The 19,990-nt window shown below is 35.7% G+C and overlaps 1 protein-coding gene, 1 long non-coding RNA gene and 1 other non-coding gene across 3 annotated transcripts; 1 reads left to right on the top strand and 2 right to left on the bottom strand.

Annotated features, from left to right (window-relative positions):
* Positions 1 to 1,230: 1,230 nt before the first annotated feature.
* Positions 1,231 to 3,154, bottom strand: LOC146734437 (uncharacterized). Its single transcript, XR_014931505.1, has 2 exons — positions 3,024 to 3,154; positions 1,231 to 1,279 (listed from the first exon to the last, which is right to left on the bottom strand). It is a non-coding gene; the product is annotated as an uncharacterized LOC146734437 (long non-coding RNA).
* A 1,110-nt stretch (positions 3,155 to 4,264) lies between these two features.
* TRNAL-CAA (transfer RNA leucine (anticodon CAA)) lies at positions 4,265 to 4,387 on the bottom strand. Its single transcript has 2 exons — positions 4,350 to 4,387; positions 4,265 to 4,310 (listed from the first exon to the last, which is right to left on the bottom strand). It is a non-coding gene; the product is annotated as a tRNA-Leu (tRNA).
* A 538-nt stretch (positions 4,388 to 4,925) lies between these two features.
* On the top strand, positions 4,926 to 14,862 carry LOC100367537 (uncharacterized). Its single transcript, XM_006820980.3, has 3 exons — positions 4,926 to 5,218; positions 9,959 to 14,028; positions 14,466 to 14,862. The coding sequence occupies exon 2, from the start codon at positions 10,035 to 10,037 to the stop codon at positions 14,025 to 14,027; it is 3,993 nt and encodes a 1,330-aa protein (XP_006821043.1). The 5' UTR covers positions 4,926 to 5,218; positions 9,959 to 10,034; the 3' UTR covers position 14,028; positions 14,466 to 14,862.
* Positions 14,863 to 19,990: the final 5,128 nt, after the last annotated feature.

Raw genomic sequence — 19,990 nt, 5'->3', positions numbered from 1 at the left:
TTGGACTTTACTCAAGCTTTGTATTGTGTACGTTCCAAATAAAATATATTGTATCTTGTAAACAATGGCCGCAGCCGTTGGCACAATCACATGATTGCCAGGGATGTGTCCCAGAGGATGAAGCATTGCGAAATTGCCGCTATCACAAGTAGTAAACAACGTATTTATAACATTTTTTTGCATTAGGTGTTTATAATATGTATTTCGTTGATTAGTAATACTACATCGTCCCTATGATAACACAAGAGCCAATTACTGACTACTTACATATAAGCTAAAGTTTAAGGACATCTGATTAGACAATATATATAATGAAATATACACTTATCCAAAGGAAAAAAACATTATGCAAAAATATAGAAGTGTTCGTTTGTTCAATATTTCAAACACCGATTGACGTGTAGTATCCTAAGCAAATTCAGATTTTTTTTAATTAGCTATTGATTTATCTAACTTTAAAGCAGTGTTTTGAATTGTAAAATAAAATACTAGTATATTAAAAAAAAAAAATTCCCTTCTCGCTATTAAACGCCTCTGAATATCTTAAAGGGGCACTTCCAGTTAAGCCTAATCTCACAACAAATTTACTTTCTAGATTAAAATGACAATGGATAACAAAAGATAGATTAACTTTGTAAACAACATAAACTATAGTGTCCCATGATTCTTTGGTGCAATCCCTGGGCTTGGAAGTTACCCCTTTAAGTGAAGGATGTTTTTTTGGTGCTTTGCAGAAGACATTTGTTTATTGAATACTAAAGAAATCTTTGTTCTTTTCAACAATGTCCTTTCTTGGGATTCGCATTAACAAGCCTCTGAATATTTCCAAACATTTCGAAATGGGTTGGAATGTGCTGATTAGTATATCGGCTATGTCATCGCTATCCTTGCCCTGTAGAATTTTCTTCCCGATGTCGTGATCTCGTAGAAGCGTCGTCAGTCGTTTAGTCTCTTTGTCGTCCAGGTCGTCAAGCATATGGATCAACTTTCCACGGATATATTCAATCCCATTAAAAAAATATTCATTTTTTTTAATCAGATCTCGTCTGGGAATTTTTTCCAGTATTTCAATTGTTACCTCTTTACAATTCTCAAATGGCTGAAAATTAGCTATTAAGATATCAACCAAGTCGTCAGTGTCGTCAATTTGCAACCTTTTTTTACCAATACCATGATCTCGGAGGTACGTTTTAGCTCGTTTCGTCTCCTCATCATTCAGATCATCAAATATTTTTCTCAGTTGCTCGCGTCCTTCACTGTTAAATGCAGCCATTGTAACCTAGTGAAAATAATACAGGTTTTTGTTAAAAAGAAACAGTATCAACACACGATGAGTAAATGTATCGATAAATTCGTGAGAAATACAATGAGCTCACTGATATCTAGGGTATATAGGCCCGCCGATAAGCGCCGATTACAGCAGCATACTACAAAATGAATTATTGTGTATGTGATAGCGTACTATATCAGTGATTTATAAAGTTGGTGATACCATCAAATGGTATCTAAATAATTATAGCCGACTGACCCTACAAAGTGAAAGGTCAACTATATTATAAGATATTTTATCTCATAAAACTATTAATGTCTGGAATTGTATTAAAACTGTTATAAAACATTTTTTCCACATCACAAAAAAAAACATTGTTACCATGTCATAATGATCTGTTGAAATATGGGATTTAAAACAGAGATATTTAAATACTATTTTTCTAATATATAAAATAGACGAGTTTTGAAATCACACACTCTAGACGTCGGTGCCATCAGTTTGACGACAGATCGTTATAGGTACAATAATATATATCGGATGTATATTTGATAAGCTATCAATTAATAATTCGGTAAATCACCAAACAAAACAAAATTTTGCCCGCTGCTCATGCTGAATACTTTTACGACATACTCTATATGTCACCGTAACCATGGGGATATCATCACATGCATACTTGGGATATAGGAGGATGTCTACTGTGTGAATTGAAGTATCCAGAATTTATTCATTTTCTAATAAATTGTACCTACGATAATATAAGGATAAGTTGGGGTCACCACATTAATTTTCGAGTAAATGGTTGTTGTATTTTAGTTGAAAATGGTCATTTTGCCAGTATTATAGTGCTTTTACCATAGGTTCCCACAACAGAGACATTACGCCATATCTCAAATTGTAGGCTGGTGACATAGGCTGAAACAATTATATATTGTGAATGGTGGGATATTTTTACTGTATTGAACTGTGTTTTAAAATGTATCAAAAATGCAATTTTTCTTTAACATTGTGCTCTATGGAATTGTTCTAAAAAAAGCGATTTTTGAAAAATACTGGGACAAGTTTCCCAAAATACGTCACTGTAAAACACAAAATAATGCTGGTGTCATGAGACAATAGCTTCATGATTTCACATAATAAACCAATGAACATTAAAATGGTTCCAAAATTGTCAAAATGACCGCCACCTTTGTACATTCTTTTAAACACTAGTAGTTCCGCGATCCACAATGTCACGACAATAGAGTAACGAGTACATTTCGACAAATTCAGTGTTTCCCTTACCCTGTGAGTCGAACTTACTTTCGATCCAGAGTTATGCCTTTGTGGTTACAGACATGAAAAACAGTGTTATATCATCTTTACCCTAACTATTGATACTACCATAACGCCATATTTGTCAATATATGTACCACCTTATCCCTAGGTCTATGGTATCTCTTAATCAGAGTATTGAATATAAAGTACATTGTGTACGCTTTGTATAACAATGCCGCCTGTGTGAGCTTACTAGTATGTGTGAAATCCTCTCATCTTCTCGATGTATTGTTTAAATAAAAAGCAAATATAACCAAAAATGAAACATTTACACGTTCTTGAAGCGGAAATTGCAAGTCGCAGGAGTCACATTTAACAACTACTAAAACTCAGACAACCAACCCAAATTTTGGCTAGTCGTCTGAGTGTCATACAACTAACAGGAATAGCGTTGACGGCGATGAAGACGGGCGACGAAACTATGTATAAATACCTGTTTTGTTTTGTTCCTTCTTGATTCTTTCAGAGTACGTAAGCTGTTATAGTTCTAGTTGTCCCGTCTGGTGTTCTCTCTTAATGTCGTTTAATGCGATGGGTGGGGCTTGAGTGTTAATAATAATGCTGGACCTTATTCGTGGAATTTGTCGCTTCGCGGAAGCCAAAAGCCTAAATAAATTTAAATTGTTAAGTTGTTATGGATGGAAGACACGCTAAAGCTCACAGTGTATTGTGATTAAAACAATATTTATAGATTCTAACTATATCCAAAGTGAGAAGCTATTTTTTGACCTGCCGAAGCACAAAATGAGTGGAAATTTAAGACGAGTTAGCCGTCAGTACCACGACGTGTTTTTATTTGTTTATTTCTTTTCGCCCCAGCAAGCGGCAGGACGGTCTGCTTGAAGAACCGAGCAACACCTTAGTAACCGTTATTCCACAATAAAATCCTTTGTAATTTATATCACCCTTTTTATTGCGTTTACAAAAAAAATCATTATCAGCTATCGATAACATATTTTAAAACGTAGTGAAAGTCTTGTGGCTTCTCACAAAACAATCGGGGTTTGTAGTGGTACTTTCGCATTTAATTATATATAATTAAATCTAAGAGCAGAACAAGCTTGAACGTAATAAAATCACGCGTGAACTGATTGCTGAGTGAGAACATAATTTTTGGACCAGGTCAGCGAGCGTCAGTTCGAGTCACGCACGCTGTACATGTTTACTTTGATTTGCATATTATTTACCATGCCGTTTATTCGGTGTTATTTTGTTTGCAGGGTAAATGGGGATGTCGAAAATGATAGCAGAATGGCAATGAATTCTGAGAAGGTTGTCTGGCTGGAAGGGCACCTTTACAATGACGTCATTATCATGTTGCATTATGGGATATACGTGTATGAGTGACGAAAGTTTTAGTGGTGGGCGTCCCCAATCTCCCAGGCAGAGTTTTATTTCTACGATTTACTTTCGGTGATCTAACCGCAAGGAACTCTGGGAAAGAGAATGGGGGCCCCCTACTAAGTTCACCCATGTGTAAAAACATAATGTCGACAGAGCCGCATAGATGCGATGAAAAGTCAACGCAGGTGTACGGGTAACGACAAATTAATGTGGTATTTTTTGTTTAAATAATAAATAAGTGTATTTGTACGATGGCCAAACTAATAATATTCAACAGAAGCGGCAGTTTACAGTATACAACTATTATTCAACAAAAAAAAAAACAATTATTGTCAGAAGTGGGATTCGAACCCACGCCCACATACGTGGACCAGAATTCTCGGTGAACCCTGTAATCAGGGCAAGGTATCAAAGCCTTGAGTCTGGCGCCTTAGACCGCTCGGCCATCCTGACAGCTCATACCAATTCGCTCATCTATAGAATTGGAATAGTTGGTTAATATGTTTCCGTTTTTTCTGACCGCTATAATGTACTGAATGTAACAGTTTACAAAATGTAACTCATAATAATCAGTTCAGATTACACTAGGAAAGTAAAAACACACATATTTAATTTGTTTTTGCTTACACTTAGTTGTGGCTAATTTCATGGATCTCATGAGCTCGGTTGCAAGTGAACTCGGCACTAACACCGTAAAAAAGAAAATGAAAATATTCTACAAATATTCAGCACTAAAACAGTAAAAAAAATATTCTACAATATAATATTATTTTGAACAAACAAACAAATAGAATAAATATTTGATTCATGAAAGTGTTTCTAGCTACGAACAAACAACGTACTATGGGAATCATCGTAGGATTGTGATTCAGCGGAGTTCGTCTCTGCTAAAATAGAAGCCCTCGTATTTCGGGGACGCTTGAAACACAATGAACCAATCATCACACGTGTTACAAACCAACAGCGCAGAAAGGTTACCTCTGGTAGGCTGGTTTATTTCGTGTCTGCAGTTCACATTCAACGGAACTGTGAGGTTTAGCAGGATCCTGTGTAATCTTCTGTGGTCACATTGAATGCTTATTATCTATTTCCATCGAGACGTGTCACCGGAGTCTTACGAGAAGTAATCTCCGAGTGGAATCCGAAACTACAATTACAAAGCTGATTACGAATCCGAAGGTAGTTGAGATTGGTCGCCATTTTGAAGTTCTGTCTGCCAGTAGGTTTCGGACTGACACGCGTTTCCTTGGTAAAGCGCCAAGAACTGTTTAATTTTTGAACCCAGTAAGTGTGCTATCCTATGTAATGAAGCATATTTACCATATGTATATGTTTATTTAAAGAAAGTCATATATTCACGATTCTTGAAAACTAACCTAAATAAACATGTACATGTATGTACGACAATAGCAGTGCCATCAAATTTTCGGGAATGTGGTCTACCAATTTCATAAATTGAGATTTGTAAATTAAACATGCACACAGCTAATTCTCTGTTCAAACTAATCATTATCATCAACAATTATAAATGTTCCCACTGAATGCGTGTGTACCATATTCGTCTTTGATTGGTCGCGTGTTTAGTAATCGGGGGGGGGGGGGATTTAACTAGTACTACAATTGTTTTTCATTTTATGCCAATGGATATTCCCTCGTGGGAAAGTGCTCATTATACTACGAGTTTCATGAATCAATTAATGATAAGCCTCCAACGACTGCCTTGGATGTTATTAATACTATATGAGGTTATTACAAGTACTGCATATTATGCATTATCCTTATAATAACCTTATGAAACAATGTACATCTTTACTTCCAAGGATACATCATGGGATGCCGAAATACAAAAAGTTTAGAACAAATTGAGCAAACTTTCTTGTATGGGGTTTGGGTCAAACCCTGGGGGCTGCCATGTTTGTTTTTATTAGTAGGAGAAGCTTACGCACGTATAGCCCTGCGTACAGTGATGCATGCTGTGTGTACGGGGACGCGCTCGGTTGATAGATGTCCCCACCACAACCCTGCGTACCTCCATAGACAAAGTCCGCGACTTTGAAAAAAATAAATTTTTTAATGAAATAACATGCCCAGGTACCACAAATGATGATCCATCACCAGATATATCCAGAACTCCCAGTTCGGAGTCCGATTGTGGATGAAATTGTCTACTTTGCCCTAAAAACAAACACATTCTCTTGCGTGCATGAAATTAAAAATGGCGGCGTTTGGTGGATAATTCCTACGGTACCTACGCGTTTACATTTTGTCCGTCTTTACTAGTCGCTTTTTAAAGATATTTCAGTTTCTGATAACTTTGTAATGGTTGTTACGGATAACTATCATCATTTCAACCGATTTCGGCTGGGAAACTACTTATTTTCAACTTGCGCACCAATAGGTGATTTTCTGTACAATTGCAAGATCTCGCGAGATGCATGAAACACGCGCGTCGAACGTCTGCCGCAAAAATCGAACGATTTGATTTTGAACTAGAATTTCTTTATTTTGTAGCTTACATTGACCGGCCGATCTTCGACAGAGGAATATTGCTTCCGAATACCTTTACTTAATCGAAATTGCCTATCATCAAATGTGGACAGCACATTATTAAGCATGGAAATGTCCCTGAAATACTTTCGCGTTTGTCGAATCCCACGCGATGTTTGACGCGACTACGACGCTATGACCTTTGTTTGTCCTGTTTTTACGTTCGATTTCACGCATAACGCGTGATTCTGGCAGTGAACGGAAAATGGTCTATTACGGTGCACTCCCGGACTTTGTCTATGAAGGTACGCAGGACTGTGGTGGGGACATCTATCAACCGAACGCCGTACACACAGCACTGTATGCAGGGCTAACGCACGTACAGCCAAAACAAAGTCAGCTTGGACATTCAGTTGTGAGAAATAACAAAATAAACGGTGTCAGCGATAGATTTCGAGTATGAAAGAACAAAATAAGCGTAATCAAAGGCGCGATCATGCGCGTTAGAAATAAATAAAACGCGTTGCGACCAGAAACCTCATCTGCACTTTTCACTCACGCAAACGCACACAAGCATGCTATTTCTGTATATTGAATACGTTGACAACGAAAGGGACAAGTTTAAATCATCTTTGTATTAACACAACTTGAAAGCAACAGTCTCACACTGAATATATGTTTATAATTTATCAAACTAAACATTCAATGAAACGGACTGCGATGGTTAAGACGAAAAGATAAGGCTAAGACGAAAAACATTTGACAGTATGATTATGCTCGTCTACTACACGCCCGGGGACTACACGTTTTGTATCCAACTTCCCAATACAATACATGTTTAGTATCAGCAATAATTTCTTGTACTGGCTGGATAATTGCGTATTATTAGTTGACATCAGACATATCCCTGTACACGATTTTTTGAACAATGTCTCAAATTTCCGAAAGAGTATTCAAATAAGTTGGGATGAATATGAATTGAATGTCCATCTTTGGAAAAATCAGCTAAACAGTTCACCACCACGATTATGGTGAATTGGCGAGTTATCAACAAAGACGACCAGACGTCTCCGGTCATGAGCTGGCTGGTTCGAATTTATCCACTTTTATAGTGATGAACATTGCGTTCGAGTTGAGTAACTAGTAATTACAAGCCTGATTTACATTTTTCTTGTGGTGTTTTTCATCAATGTATTAAATATAAGTGCGTTGGGAAATAGCGTAATTATATTGCGTGAGTGAAAGAGGCTGGTGAGACTGTGTCACAACGTGTTCTATTTATTTCCTACGCGTAAAGTCGGTGCCTCTGATTGCATTTATTTTGTATTTTTTTTTTTTCAAAATGTATTACTAGCTGCGTTTTTTTTGTTATGTCTCACAACTGAACGTCGAAGCTGACCTTGTTTTGGCTGTAATCATTCCATATTTGGAATTCACATTTCCTAATATGGTAGTATGAAAATACGATTACCAACTACATTTACCAGGATATAAAATTGTGTTTCACCTGCAAAATTCCTTAGAAATAGTTTATGTAAATGTGAAAATGGATATGAAATTGTACCTCATCTGACAAATTCTTAGAAATAGTTTATGTAAATGTGAAAATGAATATGAAATTGTATCTCACCTGCAAAATTCCTTAGAAATAGTTCATGTAAATGTGAAAATGGATATGAAATTGTACCACACCTGACAAATTCTTAGAAATAGTTTATGTAAATGTGAAAATGAATATGAAATTGTATCTCACCTGCAAAATTCCTTAGAAATAGTTCATGTAAATGTGAAAATGGATATGAAATTGTACCACACCTGACAAATTCTTAGAAATAGTTTATGTAAATGTGAAAATGAATATGAAATTGTACCACACCTGACAAATTCTTAGAAATAGTTTATGTAAATGTGAAAATGAATATGAAATTGTACCACACCTGACAAATTCTTAGAAATAGTTTATGTAAATGTGAAAATGAATATGAAATTGTACCACACCTGACAAATTCTTAGAAATAGTTTATGTAAATGTGAAAATGAATATGAAATTGTACCACACCTGACAAATTCTTAGAAATAGTTTATGTAAATGTGAAAATGAATATGAAATTGTACCACACCTGACAAATTCTTAGAAATAGTTTATGTAAATGTGAAAAATGAATATGAAATTGTAACTAACTTGCCAAATGTGAAAATAGCAAGATCTGTTATTTTTATATTCATAATTGTTATTAGTGACATACTCGTACATGTCAGGTGAAATATCGGTGACCATTCTGGAAAATGCTGTTAAAGATACGATAGGACGAAAGCATACAATTATGCTTCAATATTGTTCATTACTCCATACTGTATACTAAATCAGATTATGATTTATCATAAATCAAAAATGTTGCGTTACAGGACACATTGTTATTGTACGTACCAAAAAAAACGCAGTGCATAATGACTTGCGTATTAGAGAATTTCATTGCTTCGTCAACAGAATACTCAACATTTTGGAGTAGCCTATGTAGCCCTGCATTAAAGAGTAGGGGTTCCCAACTGTTTAATTTTGGATAAACAATAAAACCAATTTAGCATTACAATGAATACAATATAATTCATTAACATATTCTATTATTATGCAAATTGTCCAATACTTTATGCAATGGGGGGAACCCTGGATAGATAGATCTTTATTTGAGTACTCAATAAATTCAGTAAGAAAAATCCATCATGGATGTTGAGCATATGTATATATATACCGGTACATGTGTATATATATATATATATATAAAACAGCTAATTAAAAAGCCACAAAATGAACATAATAGCAGAAACATCAACAAAAATAAAGAAACAACAGTAAAATATAAACACAAAACTGAAAGATTAATCAGTTGCTGATTTGAAGATTTAAAACAACAAATCTTTGCATATCTTTTTAAATGATAAAAGTATTGTACATGATTTAACTGGATTGTTAAACTCTTTTGTAAAAAATGGCTTGATGAACAGCAAGTGTTAAAGCAATGGCAGATGTAGGGGGGGGGGGGGTTCTTGGGGTCCCACCCCCACCCCCTGTTGAAAAATTTATTCAATTTGTTTTTGTATTATATAAAAAAATCAGTAACTTAGACTGGACCCCCCATAATTAAAATCCTGTATCCGCCCTTGTAAAGAATGTATATTTCAAATAATGGATTTCATAAAATGATTGGATTTATATATCAGAATAAGGCGATTGAGTTTAAAGTTAAGTGAGGGTAGAACATATGGTGTGAGTCGATGAGTCAGCATCAAGAATTAAATTCATCGCATTAATTGCCTCTGAAGACGTTCTAATGTCATAACAGAGCTTGTGAGTAATCGCTACAGATGGTTGAACAGTATGTTAAGTGTGTTAGGATAAAACAGTAGTACAGGCACATATAACAACAAATTCTGAGCCTCTCCTTGTCCTTTTGCCCAGTGTATTTAGTTGGCAGCATATTTTAACACATTGTGGTTACTGTGTGTATACTTATATTGTTCTTTGTTTTTCATTTTCAGATCCTCTGGTACACACACCACATAATAAAGTAATTCAGATTGATATTATCCTCTGCTATTATAATTGAATTCAACAATGAGTGAGACAACTGCTGCCAGTGAGTGGGTTTTGAAGAGCTCCAACCATTCTGCTATCATTTTAGACAAACTGAATATTATGAGGGAAAACAATATTGGGACGGATTTACGACTAAGTAATGGGGAGCAGGAAGTTTCCTGTCATCGAGTTGTATTCACTGCTGTCAGTGAATTTGCTAAGCGAACTTTATACATAGATGAGCCCAACTCTGATGCAGGTACACTCCAAATTGACAATATGGATATTAAATCATTAGAACAATTTGTAGAGTATGTATATACTGGTCAGATAAAAGTAAATGATGAAAATGCCAATAATTTGGTAAACATTGCTGAAATGTTTGAGGTGGAAACTCTGCGTGTTGGATGTATGGCTTTCATGAAGAGATCCAGAAAAGTACCTGCAAATGCAGCAGACTCAGAAAATACTTCACAGAAGGTTTCATCTCCTCAGAAATGTACTGTGGAAGTATTGAAGAAGGCAGGTGGAGGTGATGAGATTCAGCCATCGGCAATGAAAAAAATTGCTGTGACCAAACTATCTAGTCTTACTGAGACAAGAAACACAGATGAATCTAATTGTTCAACTGCAAAGGAAGATAACACAAATAAGGATTCTGATGACAGTGAAGTTGAAGATGGAATACCATATGGTGGCGATGAAGATGACGATGATGATGATTGGTCTCCTGGTAAAATGAAAAAAATTACAACAGGAAAGCGTAAACGATTTGGTAAGAGTTTAGTGGCAAACTTGACTTCAGGCCCAAGCAGAGGTACTCGAAGTAGCACTCAAGTTTCTGGGAAAAATAATATAAAAGAAACAAAGCAAGCAAGCGAACAGTGCACAATTTGTGAAAAGTATATTTCTACAGCTGATGGACTTGTACGTCACATGAGAGTACATACAGGTGAAAAACCATATTCTTGTAATGTTTGTGGACAGACGTTTACTGTTAGTTCAAACCTCTATAAGCACTGTCGAACAAAGCATGGGAAAGCAACTCCTGAAATGATTGGTAAAAGAGTACGTGATAAAAGAAAAGATGTACCAGCTTGCTCCTTGGCTTCAAATGATGTAATTGTAAGTAATGCTGATGACAGTGACCTATTTCCGAAGTCAGAAAAAATACATACCTCTCCAAATGAAGATGAAAATTATGCCAATGTTGCTGCTAGCAGGTCTTTGAGTCCCAATAAAAACACTCAAAGCAGAACAAAACAGAATGAGAGTCTACAGTGTGAAATTTGTGATAAAACACTGTATGGTAGCACTGGACTAAAACGACACATGCGAATACACACTGGTGAACGACCATACTCTTGTAACCTCTGTGGCCAGTTATTTACTACAAGTTCCAATGTCTATAAGCACTGTCGGACAAAACATGGGGAAGTAAAGCCAGAAATGATTGGTAAATGTTCTGGAAAATATGTCAAAAAAACTAAGTTGGAAAAGTATTTCACTTGTAATGTTTGTGGGAGTCAGTTCACTACAAGCTCCAATGTGCATAAACACTGTCGAACAAAACATGGTGAAGTTAAACCTGAAATGATTAGCAAACCACCAAGAAAGCCAAAGAAAATATGTGAGAGACAAGAAGACGATTCATTGGAATACAGTAATGATGAACTAATGTCAGAATCAAGCAATGATTGTGAGGAAGAAAGTGATTCAGAGTTCAGTGATATGTTTAGTTGCCCATTGTGTGAAGAAACTTGTGCCGACTTGAGTAAACTGAAAAATCATTTGAAAGAAGAGCATTCAAGCGAGAGTAATAACCCTATGGATAAGCAGAAAGATTTGAAACCCATAATCATACAAATTGGTTCTGGCAAATTTATTGTAGATGAAAAAAGTACCACGGTAACAGATGAGGCTGGAACTGGTACTGTTTCCCTTGATGATTGCAATAGCACCAAAGTCCCACATGAAGAAGCTGAAACTAGTATAGCTAACGTGGATAAAGAAAATAGTACCACAGACACGGGTAGGGCAGAAGGAACTCTTACATCTACCGTGGATAATGAAAATAATACTACAGTCCTAAATAAGGATGCAGCAACTTGTACAGCTGCCGTGGATGATGAAAATAATACCGCAGCCCCAGATATGGAGGCAGAAACTAGTATTGTTGTCCTTCATGATGAAAATAATACCGCAGTCCTAGATAAGGAGGCAGAAACTAGTATCACTGCCCTGGATGATGAAAATAATATTGCAGTCCCAGATAAGGAGGCAGAAACTAGTATTGCTGTCCTGGATGATGAAAATAATACCGCAGTCGCAGATAAGGAGGCAGAAACTAGTATCACTGCCCTGGATGATGAAAATAATACCGCAGCCCCAGATATGGAGGCAGAAACTAGTATTGCTGTCCTTCATGATGAAAATAATACCGCAGTCGCAGATAAGGAGGCAGAAACTAGTATCAACGCCCTGGATGATGAAAATAATACAAGCGTAAATGATAAGCTTACTGGTACTGATGTAACAAAAGATGGATTAAAATCAACAGAGGGAGGTACAGAGTTCAACTGTCCTTTATGCGAGTTTCCATGCAACAACTTACTTGACTTCAAATTACATGTAAAACAATTACATCAAAGTACACAAAACTCTGACCAACAAACTACAAGGGCTTTTCATAAATGTAATGTTTGCAACGAAGTATTTAAGACTAGACGTGCATTGAAACGGCACATGATGTCACACAGAAATGACAAGAAATTTATTTGCAAGGTTTGTGATGAAAGGCTTGTTTCAAATGTTGCTCTATATTTTCACTGTCGGCGTAAACATCCTAAGTTGAAAGTGAGAAGACAGACTGTACAAATAGATTGCACGAAGGTGCTGAATTGCCCATTATGCAAGATTCCATATACAACACGAGCAGGACTTAATAAACATGTACGCGAGTTTCATAAGGAAGATTCAGAAGCTCTGAAGTTGGTGGATTCTTTGTACATACAGCCTTTGGAAGGTCTCTCGCATAAAATTAAAAAGTCTGGTAAAATGTCATATGCTTGTTCATCTTGTGGGAAAGAATTCAGAGCTGCCAATACAGCTAAGTTGCATGTACGTGCAGTTCATTTGGGAGAGCGACCACATGTTTGTGGGAAGTGTGGCAAGTCCTTCGGCTACCCACAAACTCTTAAGCTCCATAACCAAACTGTTCATGAAAATCTGAGACCCTTCAAGTGTACTGTGTGCAGTAAAGCCTTTGTCCGGGAGACGGGACTGAAAGATCACATGAAGTCACATACAAAAGAAAAATCATACTTATGTCATCTGTGTGGAAAATCCTTTGGATACATACAGAGTTTTAATGCTCATAAAAAAATTCACAGTGATGAGAAACCCTACGAGTGTGATATGTGTGGTAAAAGGTTCAAATTGAAAGGAACTTTGACTGATCATCAAAACCATGTTCATAAAACTGGCCCCACCACCGAGTGTGAAGTCTGCAAAAAAGTTATGAATGTCAACTATCTGAAGAAGCACATGATCGCACATTCGGATTATCGTCCTCACGAATGTTTAACTTGCGGAAAGACCTTCAAGACTGAAAGAACCCTGCGAAATCACGAGTCAACACATAATACAACTAGACCATTTGTATGTACTATATGCAGAGTGACTTTCAAAGCACAGTATCAGTTGCTGAAACACAAGGCTACTCACAAGTTACCTTTTCGTTGTGGCCACTGTAAGCAAGGTTTTAAAACAGAAGAATCATTGCGTAAGCACCTGAAGACTCATGCCCGAAAGTTTTCTTGCAGCAAGTGTCAACGTACCTTTGATAGGCAACGAGGTCTCTTCAACCATCAAAAGTTTTGCAGATTTTTGCCAGATGCTGATGAAGTCCAGCCTGTTGTTGAAAATGCTACTGAAGTGGTGGATCAGATAATTTATATTCAGTCTGATATTGATCTTACTGCAGAGGCTGTGGCAAGTCTTCAAGAGGTGGTGACTACTACACACCCTTAAGGTAATATATTTGCTTCTTATTGCTTTTTGAAAGGGGTTTCAGTATATGTAGTTCTGTGTGTATGTTACCACCCTCCCCTCCCCTCCCCTACCCACCCATAATTATTTTCATGTGCTGACTAAAAATACTTTTGAAGTCTCCCAAGGAATTTTGTTATTTTTATTCAGATGATTAGTGTGTAATTGCTTATGGATAAGTATTAATTGTATCTACAGAATGATAAGCAGTTGAGTTTAATGTAATACATTCATCACTATGAGCAAAGGTTTAATCTGTAAATTGCAAAATTTTGTATTGACAATCAGATTCACTAAAATTGGCCTCCTCAGTTAAATTATCCAAATTATTAACAGCATTTTATTCTCTTGTCCATGTTGTTAACATATTATTTTTTTTAAATATCATCCTCACTAAATTTTGTTCTGAATGTCTTACAGGTGCTTGCAAAATTACCAGATTGCTGTGTTGTACTGGTGCAGCTTAACTCATGAAATTGAAAGAAGTTATTCAGTGTTCTGTAGAGTAGAACCAGTAAGAAACTCTATGCAAGTTAGACACATTTAAGTGTTACAGGATGGCTGACCCAAGTTTGACACATGACATGCATTGACATGTGTGATTGAATGTATGCACATTATTTGGACCATATTTACAGGATGGGACACTGGGAAAAATTTAATCTGAAATTTTCACTATTTTTGCTGAAGGAACCTTTTTTCACTATATTTTACATTCAACTTGCCAAAAATCAGTGAAAATAAATTCCACACAAAACGCTCAAAAAGTATTTTCAGCGCAAATTAATTCCAGCTAAAATAAAGTATTTTACAGTAAGTATTTTGTTTATTAAATTGAACTGTGCTTCTACTAAAGGTAAAATAGTTGCAGCCATGGTGGCTAATAAAAACAAAGGCAGAAAAAGAAGAAAAAAGTCTTCCAGCCTGCAGCATTACGCATGTCTCATTCCAATTAGAGGTCATCCAAGGTACTGAAAACAGCGTTTTCAATATTCGGAATAGTAAAAAAATGACAGTAGTAAAATTTCAGTCAGTTAATCCCGTAGGCAAACATTGGAATGGCATATGCACTACTGTATATGTGCTTATCTAGAAGGTATAGTTGCATCCATAGCAACTTCAAGAATTTATGATTCATAGATAAACTTTTAACTCGTTTTCCCCCCTGTTAAATATGACATGATAATCCCAGAATACTTTGTATTTAGTCATTGTTGTCATCATGACTATGTTTGATACATTCCTTGCATCCTAAATGGCAGCAAGAATATCAAAGTTGTCGCTGTTAACAGCTTGGCATTTATTTAACCACGTTGTGACATTAATGCAGTAATTTGTCGTTAGTTTTGCTTTTTATAGGCGTGGCGTGTTGTGTTGCAGTTGATATTTGAATTGGTTCCTAATATGGCATTGGTTGACTTAAGACTTAAGCTGCCCATGGACTTTGTTACATACATGTACCTATCTATCATGTAACAGTATGTTGAGTGTTTCAAGCTTTGTTTACAGTGCAGATGTATCACTGACTTAGTGTGTCCTGTGATTGAGTCATCTGTTTATTGAAGTCATCCAGTACCTGTTTTATTTGACAACTTGGGTTACCCGGTACATTGATTACAGAAAAAAAAATGAGAGAAATAAAGAAAATTGGGTATATGCCATTCTGTTTTCTTATCAACTAAGTCTTTGCCCTCAGTAAATAGAAATATTTCTGTTACCATAATAAGTGTAGATCTTGCATATAGAAGCCAATATATGGCTCATGTTGTCATGTTTCATAAGGTGAATACCCATAAATGAATAACAAATCTTGAGTTTTTTGTATTGTAGTTTAACACCTTGGTTGGTCATTGAAGCATTGTGAGTTTCTTTGTTTATTGTAATATAGACTATACGATTTATATTTTTGAGTGTGTCTGACCCTGTCTGAACCTTACAACCTAAGATAACTGTATGTGAGCAATCAATACACCTTTGCTATGAAGTGTGCCCTCTAGTGACACAAATGGGTGTAAGGGACACTGCTCATAATGCCAATATACAGTTTGTATATTAGTTGATCTGTCACTCTAGCTAGGTGCTAAATGATGGATGACTACACAACCGGAATGAGTTGTCCACTCGAACAAAATTGTTTATGCCCATCGACATCCTGTTGATGCTACAAGAGTGCTTCTTTGCTGGAAGGCATGGAAAATATATTATGGAGAAATTTGTTGTTGAACAATATTGAATCTCCCATATTGGATCAAGAGAAGGGTCTATGGCAAGATAATGAGCAAGTAGAAGCCTAACACATGTCTACACCCATGTCTGAATCATCCAATATGATGCTGTATGGGGGACACATTATTGTTATAAAACATCAAAATTAAAAAAAAAAAAAAATTCTAATAGTGGTTTTTAGTGCATGTGATGTTCCAATCACTTCTTGTGAACTTAATTGGTTCACAATGCACATTTTCAAAGGATTGCATATGCTCAGATTTGTACCAAGCATATTGTTTGGATTTTAGTGTACTACTGGTAGTATCATATTTAAGGAGGGTCAGGGTGAATTGAAGATTTTCTTCCTCCTTTCATTATTGTTGGTTAATGTCACTAGGATATCTTGAAACAAGAGTCTGAATTCCATGGAAAATGATCTAAATTTACATTTTTGTACTGGTTTCTATGGTGAAATTATTTTTTCACATTTCAAAATTGGGTTGAGAAAGTCGTAAATTAGACCAATTTCTACATAGAGCATTGGAAAGTAGGAGCCCAAAGTAGAACCTAATTTTGTATAAATAGAGCTAATTTAGCATAACAATGAATATATTTAATTTAGTGAGGTGTGGTAATATTTTTATGGAGTCCTACGAAACAGTGTGACCATAATGCCATATTGTCAAATCGCAGACAATTATGTTGGAATTTACTTTTCAGCATTTTATGGTGTCATCAAGTCACCAAATCATATGCAGGATTCTCTGAATATGAACTATATTTCGAAACCAATATTTGATGTGAAGCATTTTCTATTTCAATTAGTCTGTGATGCCTGTGATCCTATATCGACGATAATATCGTTATTAGGTCCCCTCTCTAATTTATTGGATGATTATTTGACATGTGTTAACATAACTTCCAAACAAACTTCAAATTGTGTAGCTGCAGCTGAATTCAAACAGCATTGCATAACAGAATTTGTAGTAGTGAAGACAATAAATAACTCAATAAATGGCACAATATGTCAGGTTTTGATCAGTATAAGTCGGAATTTTCTAATTTGATTTGATGTGATATGTATTTGGAAGCCTGAATTTGATGTCGACCAAAATAATATCTAACAAGTTTAATTTTGAGGCACAGCATGTATGGATTTACTAAACATTTTATGCAATAATTACTTCACACTTCAATAGTTTTTTTGGTTTTACTTATTTTGTAAATCGCATCTCTTAACCTTAAATTACGATATATAAAAAACTTGTTAGCAGCAAGTAAAAAAAAAAAAAAAAGTCATAATTAAACAAAAAAATATAGGTAAAAAAAAATAGGAGCCTATATACCAACATCGTTTTTTTTACTCAGATTGCCATATACCATAGGATCCATATGTTGCAAGGTGTGTGGCTGATAACATGGTGAAGAGTGTCTGGCTGTAGATGTGATATTATCAAGATGGTTTAAGTATTTCAATTTCTTATTTTAGTTTGTATTCTAATGTATAATACCATAACTATTCAAACAAGTACATGTGTACTGTGTTCTTGCATTGTTATAATAGTACAAATGTAGTTTATGAATTTATTATAACAGAATAAATTGTTTCTGTTTATTACTGATTACATGTTTCATATATAGCATTTGTGACTAAGCAACAATGTGAATGAACAAATTATACAGAGCTGTTGTTGTTGCGTAATGTAAAAATCATTTAACCAAACCCACAGCATAATTCTTTCCACATGTCTTTGCGAGGAGTCGTCACCTGTGCATGCGTCAGATGGCCATAGCGTGTCATTGTCTTTCCATAAGCCTGTGCGTTTTTAGCGCGTGTTGTCATCATCACTTGAGACTCAATTCTGATGTGTTCGCAGGTGACGACCCTCTTACTTTAAGATGAAATTTGGTCCAAGATTCACAAATAGATTATTGAATACATGTTTCTACACATTTACAAAATGTTGCTGAGAACAATTGGGCATTCAAAGCGTTTTAAACATTTCAGTTTATTCTGCCTTCTGGAAGTACTCTAGGTGGTTGACTTGGCAACATTGGTTATAGAGGACATTTCTTGTAACCATCTTTTAATAAACAACATACAACATTACCTCTTTGAACAGCTGATTTCATTTCCCTTGAAAAATGTATTTTATCGCCGTCAGAGGTTTGCTGGGACATTGAGGACTCTCAAGAAGGTAATGGAATAGTCGAGTATCAAAACTCGGAAAGCAAAAGTGGTTCCTTAGAAGGTCATAGTAACATCATTGATTTGATCAGGCTTCTTTCCAGCAAATGCAAGTAATTCTCAAATCTCCCAAAACATGATCAGTCTGGGGAAAATAATGCCATTGTTGTATTTATTTTTAAAACGGTTCAAAAGTTCTGTTTTCTTGATTATACTTGTAGAAGACATATCATATGAATGGTGGTAGCCTAGAATTTATGCCTACTGTTTTGTCGTGTACAGTTCTAGCCTTAAATTCCGGTAGGGGTAGCCTAGAATCTATGCCTACTGTTTTGTCGTGTACAGTTCTAGCCTTAAATGGGGGTAGCCTAGAATCTATACCTACTATTTTGTCGTGTACAGTTCTAGCCTTAAATTCCGGTAGGGGTAGCCTAGAATCTATACCTACTATTTTGTCGTGTACAGTTCTAGCCTTAAATACCGGTAGGGGTAGCCTAGAATCTATGCCTACTATTTTGTCGTGTACAGTTCTAGCCTTAAATACCGGTAGGGGTAGCCTAGAATCTATACCTACTATTTTGTCATGTACAGTTCTAGCCTTAAAATACCGGTAGGGGTAGCCTAGAATCTATGCCTACTGTTTTGTCATGTACAGTTCTAGCCTTAAATACCGGTAGGGGTAGCCTAGAATCTATGCCTACTGTTTTGTCATGTACAGTCCTAGACTTGAATTGTGGTGGCTTACAATGAATCTATGCCTGCTATGTTACCGTGTACAGTTCGAGCCTTGAATAGGGGTAGTCTAGAATCTATGTTGTCCTGTACAATTCTGGGCTTGGTAGCCTTGAACCTATGTCTGGTATGTTGTCATGTACTAGGCTTGAAGAGTGGTTGCCTAGAGTATACCAGTATGTATTTCCATTGTCTATCAGCTCAATTATAACTGCTTAGAATCGGGGCATGGTTTTCTTATCTAATTATTCACAAGGAAATATATATTCAAACAATCATAACAAAGGTAAGTATTTACACATTATACATTGAATCTGGGCTACAATATTGGAATGCATTCAAACACATGTTCAAATTGTGTTCAACTTGAGCATACTGCACATAGACGCATACTGCACATATACGCAATGCATTATGGGAGACTATTTCATTGTACATCATGTGAAAACTATTATACTGGAAACTCACAAAATTATATGACAATTCTTTTTAAATCTTTTTATGAAATTATGATTTATGTTATATTTTTATCTCATATCAATGAGCAAAATTGAGATATATCTCTCCATAGCAATTGTCTGGTGACCTTGATTTTTTTTTATTTATATTTTCACTATTATAGAATGAACCCATAACAATGTACCGGTAAGTACATTTATGATGAACTGGGCATATAACCTCAAATTCAGCTAAAACCTTGTTAATTTGTAATCAAACAATGCATTATAATTATTCACTGGATTACATTTTCACTTATTTCGCTGATACCTATTTGTGCTAAATTAAAACCAATAATCTTAAAATTGAACAAAAGAAT

This window comes from Saccoglossus kowalevskii, chromosome 14, assembly GCF_978046115.1.
Source record: "Saccoglossus kowalevskii chromosome 14, keSacKowa6.1, whole genome shotgun sequence".
NCBI lineage: Eukaryota > Metazoa > Hemichordata > Enteropneusta > Harrimaniidae > Saccoglossus > Saccoglossus kowalevskii.
Note: the sequence above shows the minus strand (reverse complement) of the source record. Positions and strands in the feature narration are given on the sequence as shown.

What these genes read in the sequence shown, in the direction of transcription:
- LOC100367537 (XM_006820980.3), top strand. Translation starts at nt 10,035, where the DNA reads ATGAGTGAGACAACTGCTGCCAGTGAGTGGGTTTTGAAGAGCTCCAAC.